Source organism: Odocoileus virginianus, chromosome 9 (genome assembly GCF_023699985.2).
Source record: "Odocoileus virginianus isolate 20LAN1187 ecotype Illinois chromosome 9, Ovbor_1.2, whole genome shotgun sequence".
Classification (NCBI taxonomy): Eukaryota; Metazoa; Chordata; class Mammalia; order Artiodactyla; family Cervidae; genus Odocoileus; species Odocoileus virginianus.
In genome coordinates this window covers 61,447,872-61,463,103 of record NC_069682.1, presented here as the reverse complement: position 1 = coordinate 61,463,103, position 15,232 = coordinate 61,447,872, and the positions used below count along the sequence as shown (strand labels likewise).

Genomic DNA, 15,232 nt, shown 5'->3' with positions numbered 1-15,232 from the left:
ACGATACTCAGCCCACCACAGTAGAAGGACCCACACTGAGGGCACTCTTGAAGCATATAGCCCTGATGACCAGAGGAGTGTGAGATGTTGGGACACACAGGACATCTCCCATAAAAGGCCACTTCTCCAAAGTCAGGAAACATAACCAACCTATCAGATACATAGAAATAAAATCCACAAGTTAGACAAAATGAGACAACAGAGGACTGTATTCCAAACTAAGAAACAAAACCACAAAAGAACTAAATGAAGTAGAGACAGATTATCTACCTGATAAAGAGTTCAAGGTAATAATAGTAAAGATGATCAAAAACTTGGGAAAAGAATGGATTCACAGAGCAAAGTGTTAGAAATTTTTCACAAATAGAAAATCTAGGGAAGAATCAAGCAGAGATGAAGAATACTGTAACTGACATAAAAAACACACTGGAAGGAATCAACAGTTGACTAAGTCATACAGAGTAGATCAGCAAGCTGGAAGACAAGATTGGAAGCCAAACAGAAAAAGAAAGGAAAACAGAAATGAGAACAGTTTAAAAGACCTCTGAGACAACGTCAGGCGTTCACATTCTATGGGTCCCAGAAGGAGAAAAGAGAGAGAAAGGAGCAGAGAACATATTTGAAGACATAATAGCTGAAAACTTTCCCAACCTGAAAGAAGAAATAGATGTCCAAGTCCAGGAAACAAGGAGAGCCCCAAATAGGCCCAACCCAAAGAGGAACACATCAAGACGTATTGTAATTAAAATGGCAAAAATTAAAGAGCAAATATTAAAAGCAGTCAGAGGCTAGCAGCAAGTTTATACAATGAAATTCCCATAGACTATTCGCTGACTTTTCAACAGAAAATCTGCAGGCCATAAGGGAGTGGTAGAGTATATTTAAAGTGCTAAAGGGAAGAACTTAAAACCAAGAACCTACCTGGCAAGTTCTCAGTAAGAATTGATAGATCAAGATAAAAGCTAAAAAAAAGTTCATTACCACAAAACCAGCTTTACAAGAAATGCTAAAGGCACTTATGAAAGGAAAAAGCCCATTGGTAAAGGCAAATATACAGTGAAGGTATTCAAACGACCACATGCAAAACTAGTTAAAAGACAAAAAGCAGAATTATCTATATCTGTAGTAAGTAGTGAAGGGATACGCAAAACAAAAAGATATAAAATATAATACCAGAAACAGTACTCAAGGGGGACTTCCCTGGTGGTCCAGTGGTTAAGAATCTGCCTTATAGTGCAGGAAACTTGGATTTAATCCCAGTTGTTGGTCCTTTAATGGACCGGAACCTGATGGTCCAGAGTCGACGATAAGAAATTAAGAGAGAGAAAGAAGAGACTAATATCCCCTGGGTTATGCAGCTGGCTTCTGCACTCCAAGGAATCAGCCAGAAATAGAGTGAAAGAGAGAAAGACAGACAGACAGACACGGGGACCAAAGCTCTGATGGAGCAAAGGTGTTTTAATCAACATGGCGTGGGCATATATACTGTCTTACAAGGTAGTTATTCTCAGCAAAGATAAAGATTAAAATTCCAGACTTATAAAACATAAGAAGATCCCTATCAAAGAGAGAGTTGCAAACAATCACCTTTCACCATATGGTTCATAAGACGGAAGAGGGTACTTATCACCGTAATGAGAAATGGCTGGATTCCGCAGCCCTGGGAAAGGCGTGCCTCTCCTCTTAATTCCTGAATATTCAGGAATTAATAAGGGCCAGAGGGTTCCTGACAGATCCAAAACAGCACACGGGAAGCCTCTTGTTAAATGCTTCCTGACACCTGGTCAGAGAATTAAAGATCCCACATGCCACGGAGCAGCTAGGCCTGCGTGCCATAACTACATGAACCCTTGCACCGCAACTTGAGTCTGTGCACCACAATGGAAGATTCCACATGGTGCAGTAAAGATCTTGTGTTCCTCAACTAAGGCCCAAGGCAATCAAGTAAATAAATATTTTTAAAAAACAGTACTAATGGGTAAAGGGGAATAAATAGAAGTTTGTTAAATTCATTTGAAATGAAGAGATCAGCAACTTTAAAATAATCATGTGTGTGTGTGTGGGTATATATGAGTTTGAGCAAGTTCCAGAAGATGGTGAAGGACAAGGAAGCCTGGCATGCTGTAGTCCATGGGGTGGCAAAGAGTCAGACATGACAGAGTGACCAAACAACCAACATATGTATATATATATACACATACGCATTTATAAATATATTGCTATATATAAACCTCCCAGTAAGCACAAACTAAAAATCTATAATAGATACACACACACACACACAAAGAAAGGAATCCAAACATAGCATTAAAGATGATCATCAAATCACAAGGGAAGAGGCCAAAAGAAGAAAGGATCAAAAACTACAAAAACAATCCCTAAACAATGAACAAAATGGCAATAAGTACATACCTATCAATAATTATTTTACATGTAAATGGATTAAATGCTCCAGTCAAAAGACATGAAGTGGATGAATGAGTACGAGAACAAGACCCACATATAGACTGCCAAAAGACTCACTTCAGACCTAAAGAAACACAGACTGAAAGTGAAGGAATGAAAAAGTGTTTCATGCAAATGGAAATCAAAAGAAAGCCGGGGTAACAAAGCCAAGTAGTAGATTAGTCCTGTATTCAAGGTAAACACACTCACTTAACACACTCATTCAGATCATATAAGCCATTAGACTCATTAAAGGCTGATGAAATAATATATGTAACAGAAAGGTTGAAATCTTTACCCTTCTATTATTAAGAAGTAAAATGTACCCAGGTCCAATACACTTGATCTGTCTGGTAGTGATTCCTAAATAAAGTTAAGATTTTCATACGTTGTCATTTCCCATAGTATTATTCTTACTTGAAAGCAAATAGCTTTAACTTCACACCATAGGTCGGAATGAGTGGACAGAAATTTTAGATGGTGTAATGTATTGTTGCTCACATTAATTTAAACATAATTTTCTAGGTGATTAATGATCCTATCCATGGCCACATTGAATTTCACCCTCTCCTCATCCGAATCATCGACACACCTCAATTTCAGCGCCTGCGATACATCAAGCAGTTGGGAGGCGGTTACTATGTTTTTCCAGGAGCGTCACACAATCGATTTGAGCACAGTCTAGGGTAAGAAGCCTCCCTGGTGACTCAGGTGGTAAAGAAGCTGCCTGCAACGCAGGAGACCCGGGTTCCATCCCCAGGTCAGGAAGATCCCTGGAGAAGGACATGGCAACCCACTCCAGTACTCTTGCCTGGAAAATTCCATGGATGGAGGAGCCTGGTAGGCTACAGTCCATGGGTTTGCAAATACGTGACTGAGCGACTTCACTTTCACTTTAGGGTAAGAAGAATACAATGCAATAAAAGTTATGTGATGAATTTACATTTTTTTTTTTTTAAGTTATGTGAATGAAGTTTCTCCCTCTCTTCTCTCTGAATATCTTATTGTATAAATTTAATACCTTTTTCATCTTTTTTTTTTTTCCTTTTTCATCTTAACTAAGCACTTAACACCATAGCTGTGGCTTTCACAGTTTGAGGTGTATCATTGAAACTAGCACAAATTTCTTTTTCCTTCTTCAGTTTCACAGAAGATCTATTCTTATGATAGATCTTAGCAACATCAGCATAACAATTTTTTTCTATCTTTATTGAGTTGAGAATTTCGACCTTTTTGCTCACTTACAATGGACATGAGTTTGAATAAACTCCAGGAGTTGGTGATGGACAGAGAAGGCTGGAGTGCTGCAGTCCATGGGGTCGCAAAGAGTTGGACACAACTGAGCAACCGAACTGAACTACTCACTCACAGGAAGCACTTCTAGGCTTTTCTTTGGCACATCTGAATCGCTAGATTTACTACTCTTGCACTTTAGGGCAAAATAAGGGTTACTTGAACATAAGCACTGTGAAACATTGATAATCAGTCTGATAATTGTGCTGGTTGCTAAGTGGCTAATGTGTGGGATACGCTGGACAAATAGAGTCATTCGTGACCTGCTCATGATGAAGCAGAAAAGTATGAGATTTCATCATGCTACTCAGAATGGATTGATTTTAAAACTTATGAATTGTGTATTTCTGGAACTTTCCATCTAATATTTTCAGACTATGGGTGACTACTGGTAACTGAAATGAGAAAAATGAAACCAATGATAAGGGAAAACTGCTGTGTTACTTTGGTTTTGTTTATTTGTTTAGAAGCATTTTTAATTAGCCAGAACACAAGCATCTACTCAAATCTTTATTCATCAATAAATACTTATTGGAAAATTGTTCAGTTCTGTCCCTCAGTCGTGTCCCGACTCTTTGCGATCCCATAGACTGCAGCACACCAGGCTTCCCTGTCCATCACCAACTCCCGGAGCCTGCTCAAACTCATGTCCATCGAGTCAGTGATGCCATCCAACTATCTCATTCTGTGTTGTCCCCTTCTCCTCCTGCCTTCTGTCTTTCCCAGCATCAGGGTCTTTTCCAGTGAGTCAGTTGTTTGCATCAGGTGGCCAAAGTATTGTTAGAAAAATTGTTAGACCATACCAAACTGATAAGGTAGCAACTGTCTCTATTCTTGTGGAGCTCAAAGTTTAGCGGACAAGAAAGATATTTATTCATTTAGGAAGTACTTTCAAAACAAAAAAAAGGAAATACTTTCAGGTAGAAATGTTAAAAATGTATTTAACATTTGTTGGGCACCATATCTTCAATCTATGTTGTAAACATTACAATTGCAGAAGTTTGCTTTTTAAAAAAATGGGATAAAATAATGTAAAATTTACCTTCCTAACCATTTTTAAGTTTACAGTTCAATAATGTTAAGTATGTCCACATTATTGTGCAACCAATCTCCAAAACATTTTCATCAATTGAAACTCTATACCATTGAGTAGCAAAGTTCCCATTTCTCTTCTCCCCAGTCCCTCAGTAACCACTATTCTACTTTCTGTTCTGGTGAATTTGACCATTCTAGGTACCTCATTACAGCTTCCCAGGTGGCACAGTGGTAAAGAATCCACTTACCAATGCAGGAGATGCAAGAAACTTGGTTTTGATCCCTGAATCGGGAAGATTCCCTGAAATACGAAATGGCAACCCACTGCAGTACTTTTTGCCTGGAGAATATCATGGACAGAGGAGCCTGGCGGGCTACAGTCATATAAGTGATTTCGTAGCGTATTTGTCATTCTATAATTGGCTTATTTCACTTAGCATAATTTCCCTAAGTCACTCATGATGGAGCTTGTGTCAGAATGTCCTTACTTTGCTCAGTTAAAAACTGCTGATAGGTTACCCTAAGTGATAGACACTGGGAAATTTTTATTGTGTATGCACAGAATTTGTACTTACAGGTACTTGCTTAATTGGGAATTAACTCTTAGCCTAAAATTGGCCAAAATGGGGTTCTTTTGACATCCCAAAATTAATTTTTTTTCATGTGCAGCTAGAAAAAGCCAACTTGATAAAACATCTTTTCAAAATTCTGAACCTAAAGAAACAGAAGTCTTTCTGGGAGCATTTGCATTTCTCTTCCTGTATCTTAAAGATATGAAAGTTCTACCTGATCTTAGGCAACCCCCCAACCCCACTGTGTTCTGTGATCTTGGTTTCTGCTACCTGAAAGTGACTCACATGTTATACATTTGGCAAGCAGTCAGAGAGACTGGGAAGTCTATTTGTCTGACTGTGGCAACTCTCAGGAAAATTTGTTATAAAGGATCTTTTTCATCTTAACCTTCATTACATCCTCCTATACACCAAAGGACTTTACTCTCTTAGGCTGTTTTAGGACATAAACTTCTAAATCTTATGAAGGCTGCATCCTTTGCACTCTCTTGTGGGGACGCCTCTTGCATTTTATTGGCTTGAGTCACTGTTAAGATACTACTTGTCAATGACCAGACAATGGATCCTTAAAAGTGGAGAAACTTGGTAAATTGGTAAATTTTTTAGAGAGCTTTCTTTATAAAGAGCTGTTTTATTGTTACCTATGAAAAAAATTAGAAGATGGATAGTATATAAAATAGCTATGCCGTCAGTTTAGAACAGACAAAAATAAACAAATTTGGGAAGCCTTATTTTTGTAGTGTCTACTTAGGGTTCCCTGACAGATGCTAATAAAAACATTAGGTTAATTAATGTTAATTAGACTGATTAATATAGAAAAAAGCTGAGAGGAAAGTGAAGAGACTTCTTCCCAAGAAGGTGAAAATTTTAAAGGAATTTGTCCCAACATGATAAAAATCTTTAATTTTATTAAGAAATTAGATATTTAAAATGGATGTTAATAGGATTAAAAGAAAGGTTTTGATACAACAATATGTAAGGTTGGATGGGCCATGGGAACCTTCTGTTGGTGCCCAATATTAAAGGGCCCCAAACAAGTCCATTCTTTTTACCTCAGTTTAGTATATATATGTAAATATACTTAAATATATGTTTAAAATATTTATTTATATATTTAGAAGGCTGGAAGAAAATTACACTGAGATACCTGATCAGTAATTGTTTGGGACAACAGTTAAGCCAATTAATTAAGCTAAAGGTATTTTTTAAAAAAGACCTGAGTCCCTTAGTTAACCCCCTCCCTGGAGACCCCAGAGCCTTTTATATAAAAATAGATAAAATGACCAGAGGATAAAAAGGAAAGTTTCTAGAACCCCTTGTAAGACCATAGCTTGTTGATGGTGTACTAATAAAGGCTAAAGTTAATGGTGTAAGAGTTGATAGGATTGAGATGACAGTTTATAAAAATAGGTGTATTTAAGTGGGTTTAATATGTTTATATCTTTTTTTCCTAACTATATTGTGTGTAGACATTATGTCTCCCTGGGGAATGCTTCTCCTCCCTGGTATTATAAGACAGGATATATAAATCCACCCCTCAGAAAATATTAAATATACAAAAAATTCCAAAACAACCCAATAGGATTACCTGAACTTACACAATATAATGAAAAAGTAAGGGCTAATATTCAGAAGCTAATAATAATCAAAGTAAAGAAAATGTAGTTGGGGAAATCAGTCTTTTAATATTATTCAGGCAGCAGACCAGTTCTTTGGGGAATTAAAATCAACTCTCTCTGTCTTACACATCTCTACAAATCAGAAATATATAACAGCCTACAAGGATCAGAAATGTAATACAGCCTACACGCTCAATCAGGTAGACTCTGAAACAAAAAGAGAAAAAGAGGGCTTTTTACACTCAAACTGCTGAGAAGGGTCCATAACCCATAGTCTGATTCACAGCCTCCTTAGGGATTTATCATGGACAAATACACATCTTAACAGTCACTCATCTTTCAAACAGAAAAATAACCTTTTCTTTTTTGTTTGTGTTTTGTTCCTTCCTGCTCCGCAGTGTGGGGTATCTAGCAGGACGTCTAGTTCGTGAACTGAGTGAAAAACAACCAGAGCTGCAGATAAGTGAACGAGATATCCTCTGTGTTCAGATCGCTGGTCTTTGTCATGATCTTGGTAAGAGCCAGAGTTCTAATGTAAATTCACCTGTCACCTCTCTTTGAAATACAACTAAGAGCAATATGAAAGTTGTGTTCTAATTCTTTAGTTAACATTAATGTAAATTTGCCATTGCTTCTTCCTAGAATGGTTCATAAGCCCAAAGCATTGCTTTCTTTTCTTTTTTTTTTAAGAGTCTTTCAATGAATTTCCCACGTTGCACCCTTCATTGCAGGTTATGTGAAAGGATGGTCTAATAGTGATTTTTTTCTTCCTACTGTGTGTTGGAATGTTGTGGATTTGATTTTTCCTTTATCTTTGCTGAATAGAATTGCTGTTTCCCTTCAGTTACTTTGTGAAATCTCTTCTTCTCACACCTAGAATACATAATCTGCTCTAGCAGATTAACAACAGATTTAGAGAACCCCTTGTGACCTATACTCACAACCTCAGTCTTGGGCCACTTAAATCCAAGTAAAAAAATAATAATAATAATAAATAAAGTAAATAAATAAATAAATCCAAGTAAAAGAATATCATCTTTCTCCAGAGACAAAGAGAAAAAAGAATGTTCTCTTTTATCACAGGAGTTTTTTCTTCTATCCTTGTAACTTATTCCTACTTACTGGAGTAATCTATGGATTTCCCAGGCAGCGCAGTGGTAAAGAATCTGCCTGCTAATGCAGGAGATGCAAGAGACATGGGTGCGATCCCTGGGTCAGGAAGATCCCCTGGTGTCGGAAATGGCAACCCACTCCAATTTTCTCTCCTGGAAAATTCCATGGACAGGGGAGCCTGGCTACAGTCCATGGGGTCACAGAGTCAGACACCGAGCACACACACACACATGAAGGACCCTAAGAATTTGCATGTGCCCTCAGTGCAGAGAAAGGGAGGTTTTTGTGTTTCAGTAGTCAGATAATTGAAGGCATAGGGCAGTCTTTCCAGCACGTTCCCTTGGAGATTTCAGTAGGACCAGTATCAGTCTTTGATCATTAATTTAAGATTCTTGGTATTTTGAGAGGGAGCTTTTGGGAATCTTTTACCAATCCCCAGGAGTCTAAACTCTGCAATAACAAGGCTTTATTTATGTACTGAAACATGCAAAAAAGGCCTGGGGCTGGTCCAGGTGAGCTCTCTCTCCCATCTAACAAGGAAGTGTAGGGGGGATTTGTTCCAGATACAGAAAAAAAAAAAAAAAAAAACAACCCCAAAGCCCAATGCTCAAGTCCCTTATATAAAATTTGTATATAACCCATACACATCCTCTCCTGTGTATAGAGAATTAAATCAATTAATCTAGAATTAAATCAGTTCTAGATTACAGATAATATCAATAATATATAAATAACTGCCAGCAAGCTTGGCAAATTCAAGCTTTGCCTTTTGGAACTGCCTAAAATTTTTTTTTCCCCCCAAATAGTTTCTGTCCAAGATTGACTGAATCTGTGAATGCAGAGGGCCAAGTTTAACTCCTTCAGAAATTCTGATGATTCCAGATTTGTGCCTCAGCAAAGCTTCATGTTGATAGATGTCGTGGAATGTTAAGGTCACTTATGAATAAGATGAAGTAGTGATCTCCACTTTTGATTGCCCATATCATCAATAAAAACAAAGATAAGCCCTGATATGTGTATATTTATTCTAAAATAAATTACATACATTATAAAATTTACATAAAAAGGGATGTTTTTAAAGGTTCAGAGTAATAAAGTTCTAATGATTTCCTGACCCTTGTAGATTGTGTTAAAACTGCTTTTCTAACACTACCAATATGTAATCTAAAGAAGCCAAAATCACCAGCCCAGGTTGGATGCATGAGACAAGTGCTCAGGCCTGGTGCACTGGGAAGACCCAGAAGGATGGGGTGGAGAGGGAGGTGGGAGGGGGGACCGGGATGGGGAATACATGTAAATCCATGGCTAATTCATTTCAATGTATGACAAAAACCACTGCAATGTTGTAAAGTAATTAACCTCCAACAAATAAAAATAAATGGAAGAAAAAAAAAAGAAGCCAAAAGTTTTTGTCATTAGCATTCCTTTAGTTACACAGAAACTGTCCTTTCATTAGTTTATGTAAACTCGAGTGACTCAGAGACCCCCTCAGTGGAGAATTAACATTCTTGTATTGTTCTGCTTCCTGTTCTCTTGTTTTAGAAAATAGGAGGGAACAATTTGTTCCTTTTTGTGATTATTTATAAATTATTAATTTCCATTGATATTCACATTTAACTAAAAAAATTTCTTTTCCACCAATTTACAGTTTTCCTGTTCTAATGCAGTTTTTGTTTTTAAGGTCATGGGCCATTTTCTCATATGTTTGATGGAAGATTTATTCCACTTGCTCGACCAGGGATGAAATGGACGGTATGTATCCATATATTCAATATTTAGTAAAACAAAGACTAAGCAGTGACTACTGTGTTATAGTATACTTCCTGTTACAGTTTTTCAGGGTGTTGCTTTCATTTGATCCTCACAGCAGTCTCTAAGGAGGAAATCATTATCTCCATTTTTGTAAGTGTAAAGGAACTCGAAACTCAGGTGTACTGAAGCACTAAAGACCACAAAGCCTTTGAAATGATAGAGCCAGCACTAGAAAACCAGGTTTCCTAGCAGCTAGTTTAATGCTCTTTCTACTCTGTCATACTATATAAAATAAAAATCAAAGGCTGACTTTGGCTTTGATTCATTTTGTGTGACCATAAAGTAAGGAATAGCAACTAAGTTCTTTGTATAATTACAAATTTGCAGGTAGCTAACCCATTTTTCTTCTGGAGAAGGAAATGGCACCCCACTCCAGTACTCTTGCCTGGAAAATCCCATGGACGGAGGAGCCCGGTAGGCTACAGTCCGTAGGGTCGCAAAGAGTCGGACACGACTGAGCAACTTCACTTCATTTCAACCCATTTTTCTGGAATCAGTTTTTGAGAAGTAAAGTTAGATCATCTTCCATTGTTCGCTGCACTATATTTGGAACAGAAGAAGATATCAATACATACTGAACACTTCTTACATGTCAACCACTGTTTATTCTCTCATTTTTAGAAAGGTATAATTCATCTTAAGTATGTTGTCCCGATCTTCATTGTACAGTTCAGTGAGTTTTGATAAGTGTATTCATCCATGCAGCCACTACTCAAGTTGAGATGTGCAATATTTTCATCTTCCTGGAAAATTCCTGTGTGACCCTTTCTAGTCAGTTCCTACTCTTCGCATCATCATCACCTTCTAATTTTTATAAACAGATTCGTTTTGCGTGTTTCTAGACTTGATATAAGTAGAATCCTATAATAGGTACTGTTTTGTCCTGTTTGTATTCATGCAGTATATTGTTTGTCCCTATTCATTGCTGAGGTAATAACCCATTGTATGAATAAGTCACTATTTGTTTATCTTTTCTCCTTTTGTAGAATTTGGGTTGTTTTCAGTTTGGGGCTGTTACAAATCAGGATGTTGTATATGTTACTATACACGATTTTTGTGGAAAATATTTTCATTTGTCTTAGGTTCATTTCTCCTTACCTAGTAGTAGAATTGCTGGGTCATCAAGTAGATGCATATTTAACTTTATGAGAAATTATGAGACCTTCCCCATTTTAATGCCAGCAATATGAGAGTGCCTCTTCTTCCATGGCCTCACCAACTTTTAGATTTTTAGGTTATTCTTTCTATTGAGTGTGAAATAGTCTCTTGTGGGATTTTCTCTTTTTTTTTGGCACTCTCTGTGGTGTGTTAACTTGCATTTCCTGTACTTTGTCACTGATAAATCTTCTTTTGTAAAGAGATTTTCCATTTACCCATTAAAAAAAATTGAATATTTACCTTTTAGTTATCAATTTGAATAAATATATATATAGTCAGATACATGTATTATGGATATTTTTTCTCCCGTCTCTGACTTACCAATTACCAGTTCATTTCTTTAAGATTTTTTTTTTAATGTGGACTACTTTTAAAGTCTTTATTGAATTTGTTATAATATTGTTTCCATTTCATGGATTTTGGGTTTTTTTTTAATTTGTTTTTTGGCCACAAAGCCTGTGGGATCTTAGCTCTGATTAGGAATTGAGCCCACACACCTTGCACAGGAAGGCAGTTTTAACCACTGTACTGCCAGGAAAGTCTTAGTTCATTTCTTTAACAAAGGTGGCTTTTGAGAAAGAAAATTTAAAATTTTGATGAAGTATTCTGGTTTTTCCACCTAGTAAAAAGGATAGTTTCTTTCCAGTTCTGCTGCCCTAGGGCCTCCCTCAGGCTAAAAGCCATAAAAGAATTGGAATGTTGCCCACAACAAAAAAGAACTGGAATGTTTAGTTCCCTGTAACTCTGCCTGCTTTTGGTGGTAATCCAATACCTTCAGGAAGTTCAGTTCAGTTCCGTTTAGTTGCTCAGTCGTGTCCTACTCTTTGCGATCCCATGGACTGGGCCAGGCTTCCCTGTCCATCACCAACTCCCAAGAGTTTACTCAAACTCATGTCCATTGAGTCGGTGATGCCATCCAATCATCTTATCCTCTGTCGTTCCCCCTTCACCAGCTTTCAAACTTTCCCAGCATCAGGGTCTTTTCAAATGAGTCAGCTCTTTGCATCAGGTGGCCAAAGTATTGGAGTTTCAGCTTCAGCATCAGTCCTTCCAATGAACATTCAGGACTGATTTGCTTTAGGATAGACTGGTTGGGTCTCCTTGCTGTCCAAGGGACTCTCAAGAGTCTTCTCCAACACCACAGTTCAAAAGCATCGATTCTTTGGGGCTCAGCTTTCTTTATAGTCCAACTTGTTGCAGGAAGGGGGACCCCTCCCAGGGCCAGAAACTAGGCTCTTGTCCGACACTCAGAAATGAATTGTCCGAGGAGACACATGTGCTGACAAAGCAAAAGATTTTATTAGGAAAGGGCACCTGGGTGGAGAGCAGGAGGGTAAGGGAGCCCAGGAGAACAGCTCTGCCACATGGCTCACAGTCTCGGGTTTTATGGTGATGGGATTAGTTTCTGGGTTGTCCTTAGCCAATCATTCTGACTCAGAGTCCTTCCTGGTGGTGCACACCTTGTTCAGCCAAGATGGATGCCAGAGAGAAGGATTCTGGGAGGTGGTCAGACATGTAGTGTCTCCTTTTGACCTTTCCTGAACTCTTCCAGTTAGTGGTGGCTTATTAGTTCCGTGTTCCTTAACAGGACCTCCTGTCATAAAACAACTCATGCAAATGGTTACTATGGTGCCTGGCCAGGGTGGGTGGTTTCAATCAGTGTGCTTCCCCTAACAAACTCACATCCATACATGACTGCTGGACGGACCTTTGTTGACTAAGTAATGTGTCTGCTTTTTAATATGCTGTCTAGGTTGGTCAGGAAGTTATCCAGAGTTAATAGTTGTTTTCCAGCAGGGTCAATTTAAATAGGATCTACTTAGCCATTCCGAAGTCTTTTTCTTTAAATATTTTGCCTTTCACCTGTAAGTCCTTACCTCATGGGAACTTATTTCTCTGCATATGCATGGTAGAAATCTGATTTCTTTTTTAATATAGATAATTATTTATTGAATTGTCCCACTGATCTGCACTCAAATGCTCTACACTGTCCCCACTGATTCTATAATACCAACCCCAACATTTTTTGAACTTTATGTATATGGTGAATCTTCCTGGATTCTATTCTATTCCACACATTCATAGTTATCACTACTTTATAGGAAGTCTTGATAGTTGGTAGGACAGCTGTCCACACCTTGTTCTTTTATTAGGTATCTTTGGCCTTTTGTTCTTCTATTATAAATGTTGTAATTTTCTCCATAAAGATTTTATACATCTTTTGTTGTGTTTACTCCTAAGTTGCGTATAATTTTAGTCATTATTGTGTGTGCTATCTTTGTGAAACTTAAAGTTTTCTGTGTGTATACATTTTTTTCTGATCCATTTTAAAGTATGTTGTAGGAATGCTCCTTTAATCCTATACGCATCAGTGAGTATTTCCTAAAAATAAGAACATTCTCTTACATAACCTCAGTACATTTATCAAAATCAGGAAATTAATATTGATACAATACTATTATCTAACTTACAGACTTTCAGATTTCATCAGCTATCCATAGAAAAGCGGGAAGAAAACCTTTTTTGGTCCTGATTCATCCATACGTTACACTTAGTTGTTATTTCTCATCAAGTTTCTTTTGATCTACAACAAATCTTCAATCCTGTCTTTCAGGGCCTTGTCATCTTTTGAAGTATACAAGCAAATTATTTTGTGGAATGTTCCTCAATTTGAGTTTTGGTTTTTGGTTTTCTCATACTGTCAGACTATCTATTTTTGGCAAAATGCCACATAGTGACCTTAGTGTGTTCCATCAGAGGCACATGAAGTCTAAAGCCATTACTGGTAGTATTAACTGAAAGCACTTGATTAAGGCAATGACTGCCAAATTTCCCCACTACGAACTTACTCTTTTTCCTCTATATAATTAGTATGTACCTTGATTCAGTTAAAAATAAAAAATATATATAGGACCATTCAGGGTTGTGTTTTCATCTTTCTTGAGTGTTTTTGCTAAGAACTATGATGATATGTCTTCCCTGGTGGCTCAGAGGTTAAAGCATCTGCCTCCAATGCGGGAGACCCGGGTTCGATCCCTGGGTCAGGAAGATCCCCTGGAGAAGGAAATGGCAACCTACTCCAGTATTCTTGCCTGGAGAGTCCCATGGACGGAGGAGCCTGGTGGGCTACAGTTCACGGGTCGCAAATAGTCGGACACGACTGAGTGACTTCACTTTATGATAGAGCAGTTCTCAGCAAAGATCTGTCCTATCACAGTTCTTAGAAAAACAAAGGCCCTCCAGGGGGCCATTTGATCTTTATAACAATTACAAATGAGTGACCAGAGACAATGAGTAAAATGAGTCTATAGTTTGAGATTCCAGCACAGATCTTGACTTCAGATCTCTGGAACACTCCGCCACTTTTTTTTTTTTTTTTTTGCTTCCAAGTTTGGAATTACCCCTTTTCACCACTAGATGGAAATGCTAATAGAACTTGTAGCTTCACAAATTCCAAAGCTGACGAGACTATAGAACTAAGTTTTATAGTAATATTCATTAAAATGGTATTCTACTGCGAATTTCCTGGCAGTCCAGTGATTGGCACTTGCACTGCCAGGGCCTATGTTTGATCTCTGGTCAGGTAACTAAGATTCTGCAAACCATGAAGCTCACCAAAAACAAACAAACAAAAAGGTATTCTATCCTTTTAATCTGGTAATATTCAGTTGTGCTCTATAATACATATGTATTATAAATTATTATATCTCATTAAATATATTTAAGAAATAATGATGCACCTGGATTGTAAAGTTTTGTAGACTGGTAAAATATAGACAAATTTGACAGATTTTTTAAAATATCTGTAAGACTGTAGTTGAAAAAATAGATCATTAACATGCATTAGAACTTTATCTCTGAATTACCAGGGAACCAAGAGTAATTTGAATAATCAGGGGTCCCTGATGGACTAGAGTCTGTAACAGACCATACTGCTGACTTTTCCTAGCATGAACAGGGCTCAGTTATGATGTTTGAGCACCTCATCAATTCTAACGGGCTCCGAGATGTCATGAAACACTATGGTCTCATCCCTGAAGAAGATATTTTGTTTATCAAGGAACAAATTACAGGACCACCTGCATCACCCATCAAAGATTCTTCAAAGGTAAGTTTGTATACAATCTGATTTGAACTGACTGGTTCTTTTCATCAGGTCTTTTCTTGGTTCCTTCAGATCTTTAT

General features: G+C 37.5%; 1 protein-coding gene across 2 annotated transcripts in view; it reads left to right on the top strand.

Moving 5' to 3' along the window:
- The window catches only part of SAMHD1 (SAM and HD domain containing deoxynucleoside triphosphate triphosphohydrolase 1), a 62,120-nt gene that overhangs the window by 12,445 nt on the left and 34,443 nt on the right, over positions 1–15,232 (top strand). For both annotated transcript variants that reach the window (XM_070472606.1, XM_020892077.2), the window contains exons 4-7: positions 2,971–3,131; positions 7,363–7,478; positions 9,759–9,829; positions 14,997–15,155. In XM_070472606.1, coding sequence (XP_070328707.1) covers positions 2,971–3,131; positions 7,363–7,478; positions 9,759–9,829; positions 14,997–15,155 — 507 coding nt within the window. The remainder of the gene's footprint in view (positions 1–2,970; positions 3,132–7,362; positions 7,479–9,758; positions 9,830–14,996; positions 15,156–15,232) is intronic.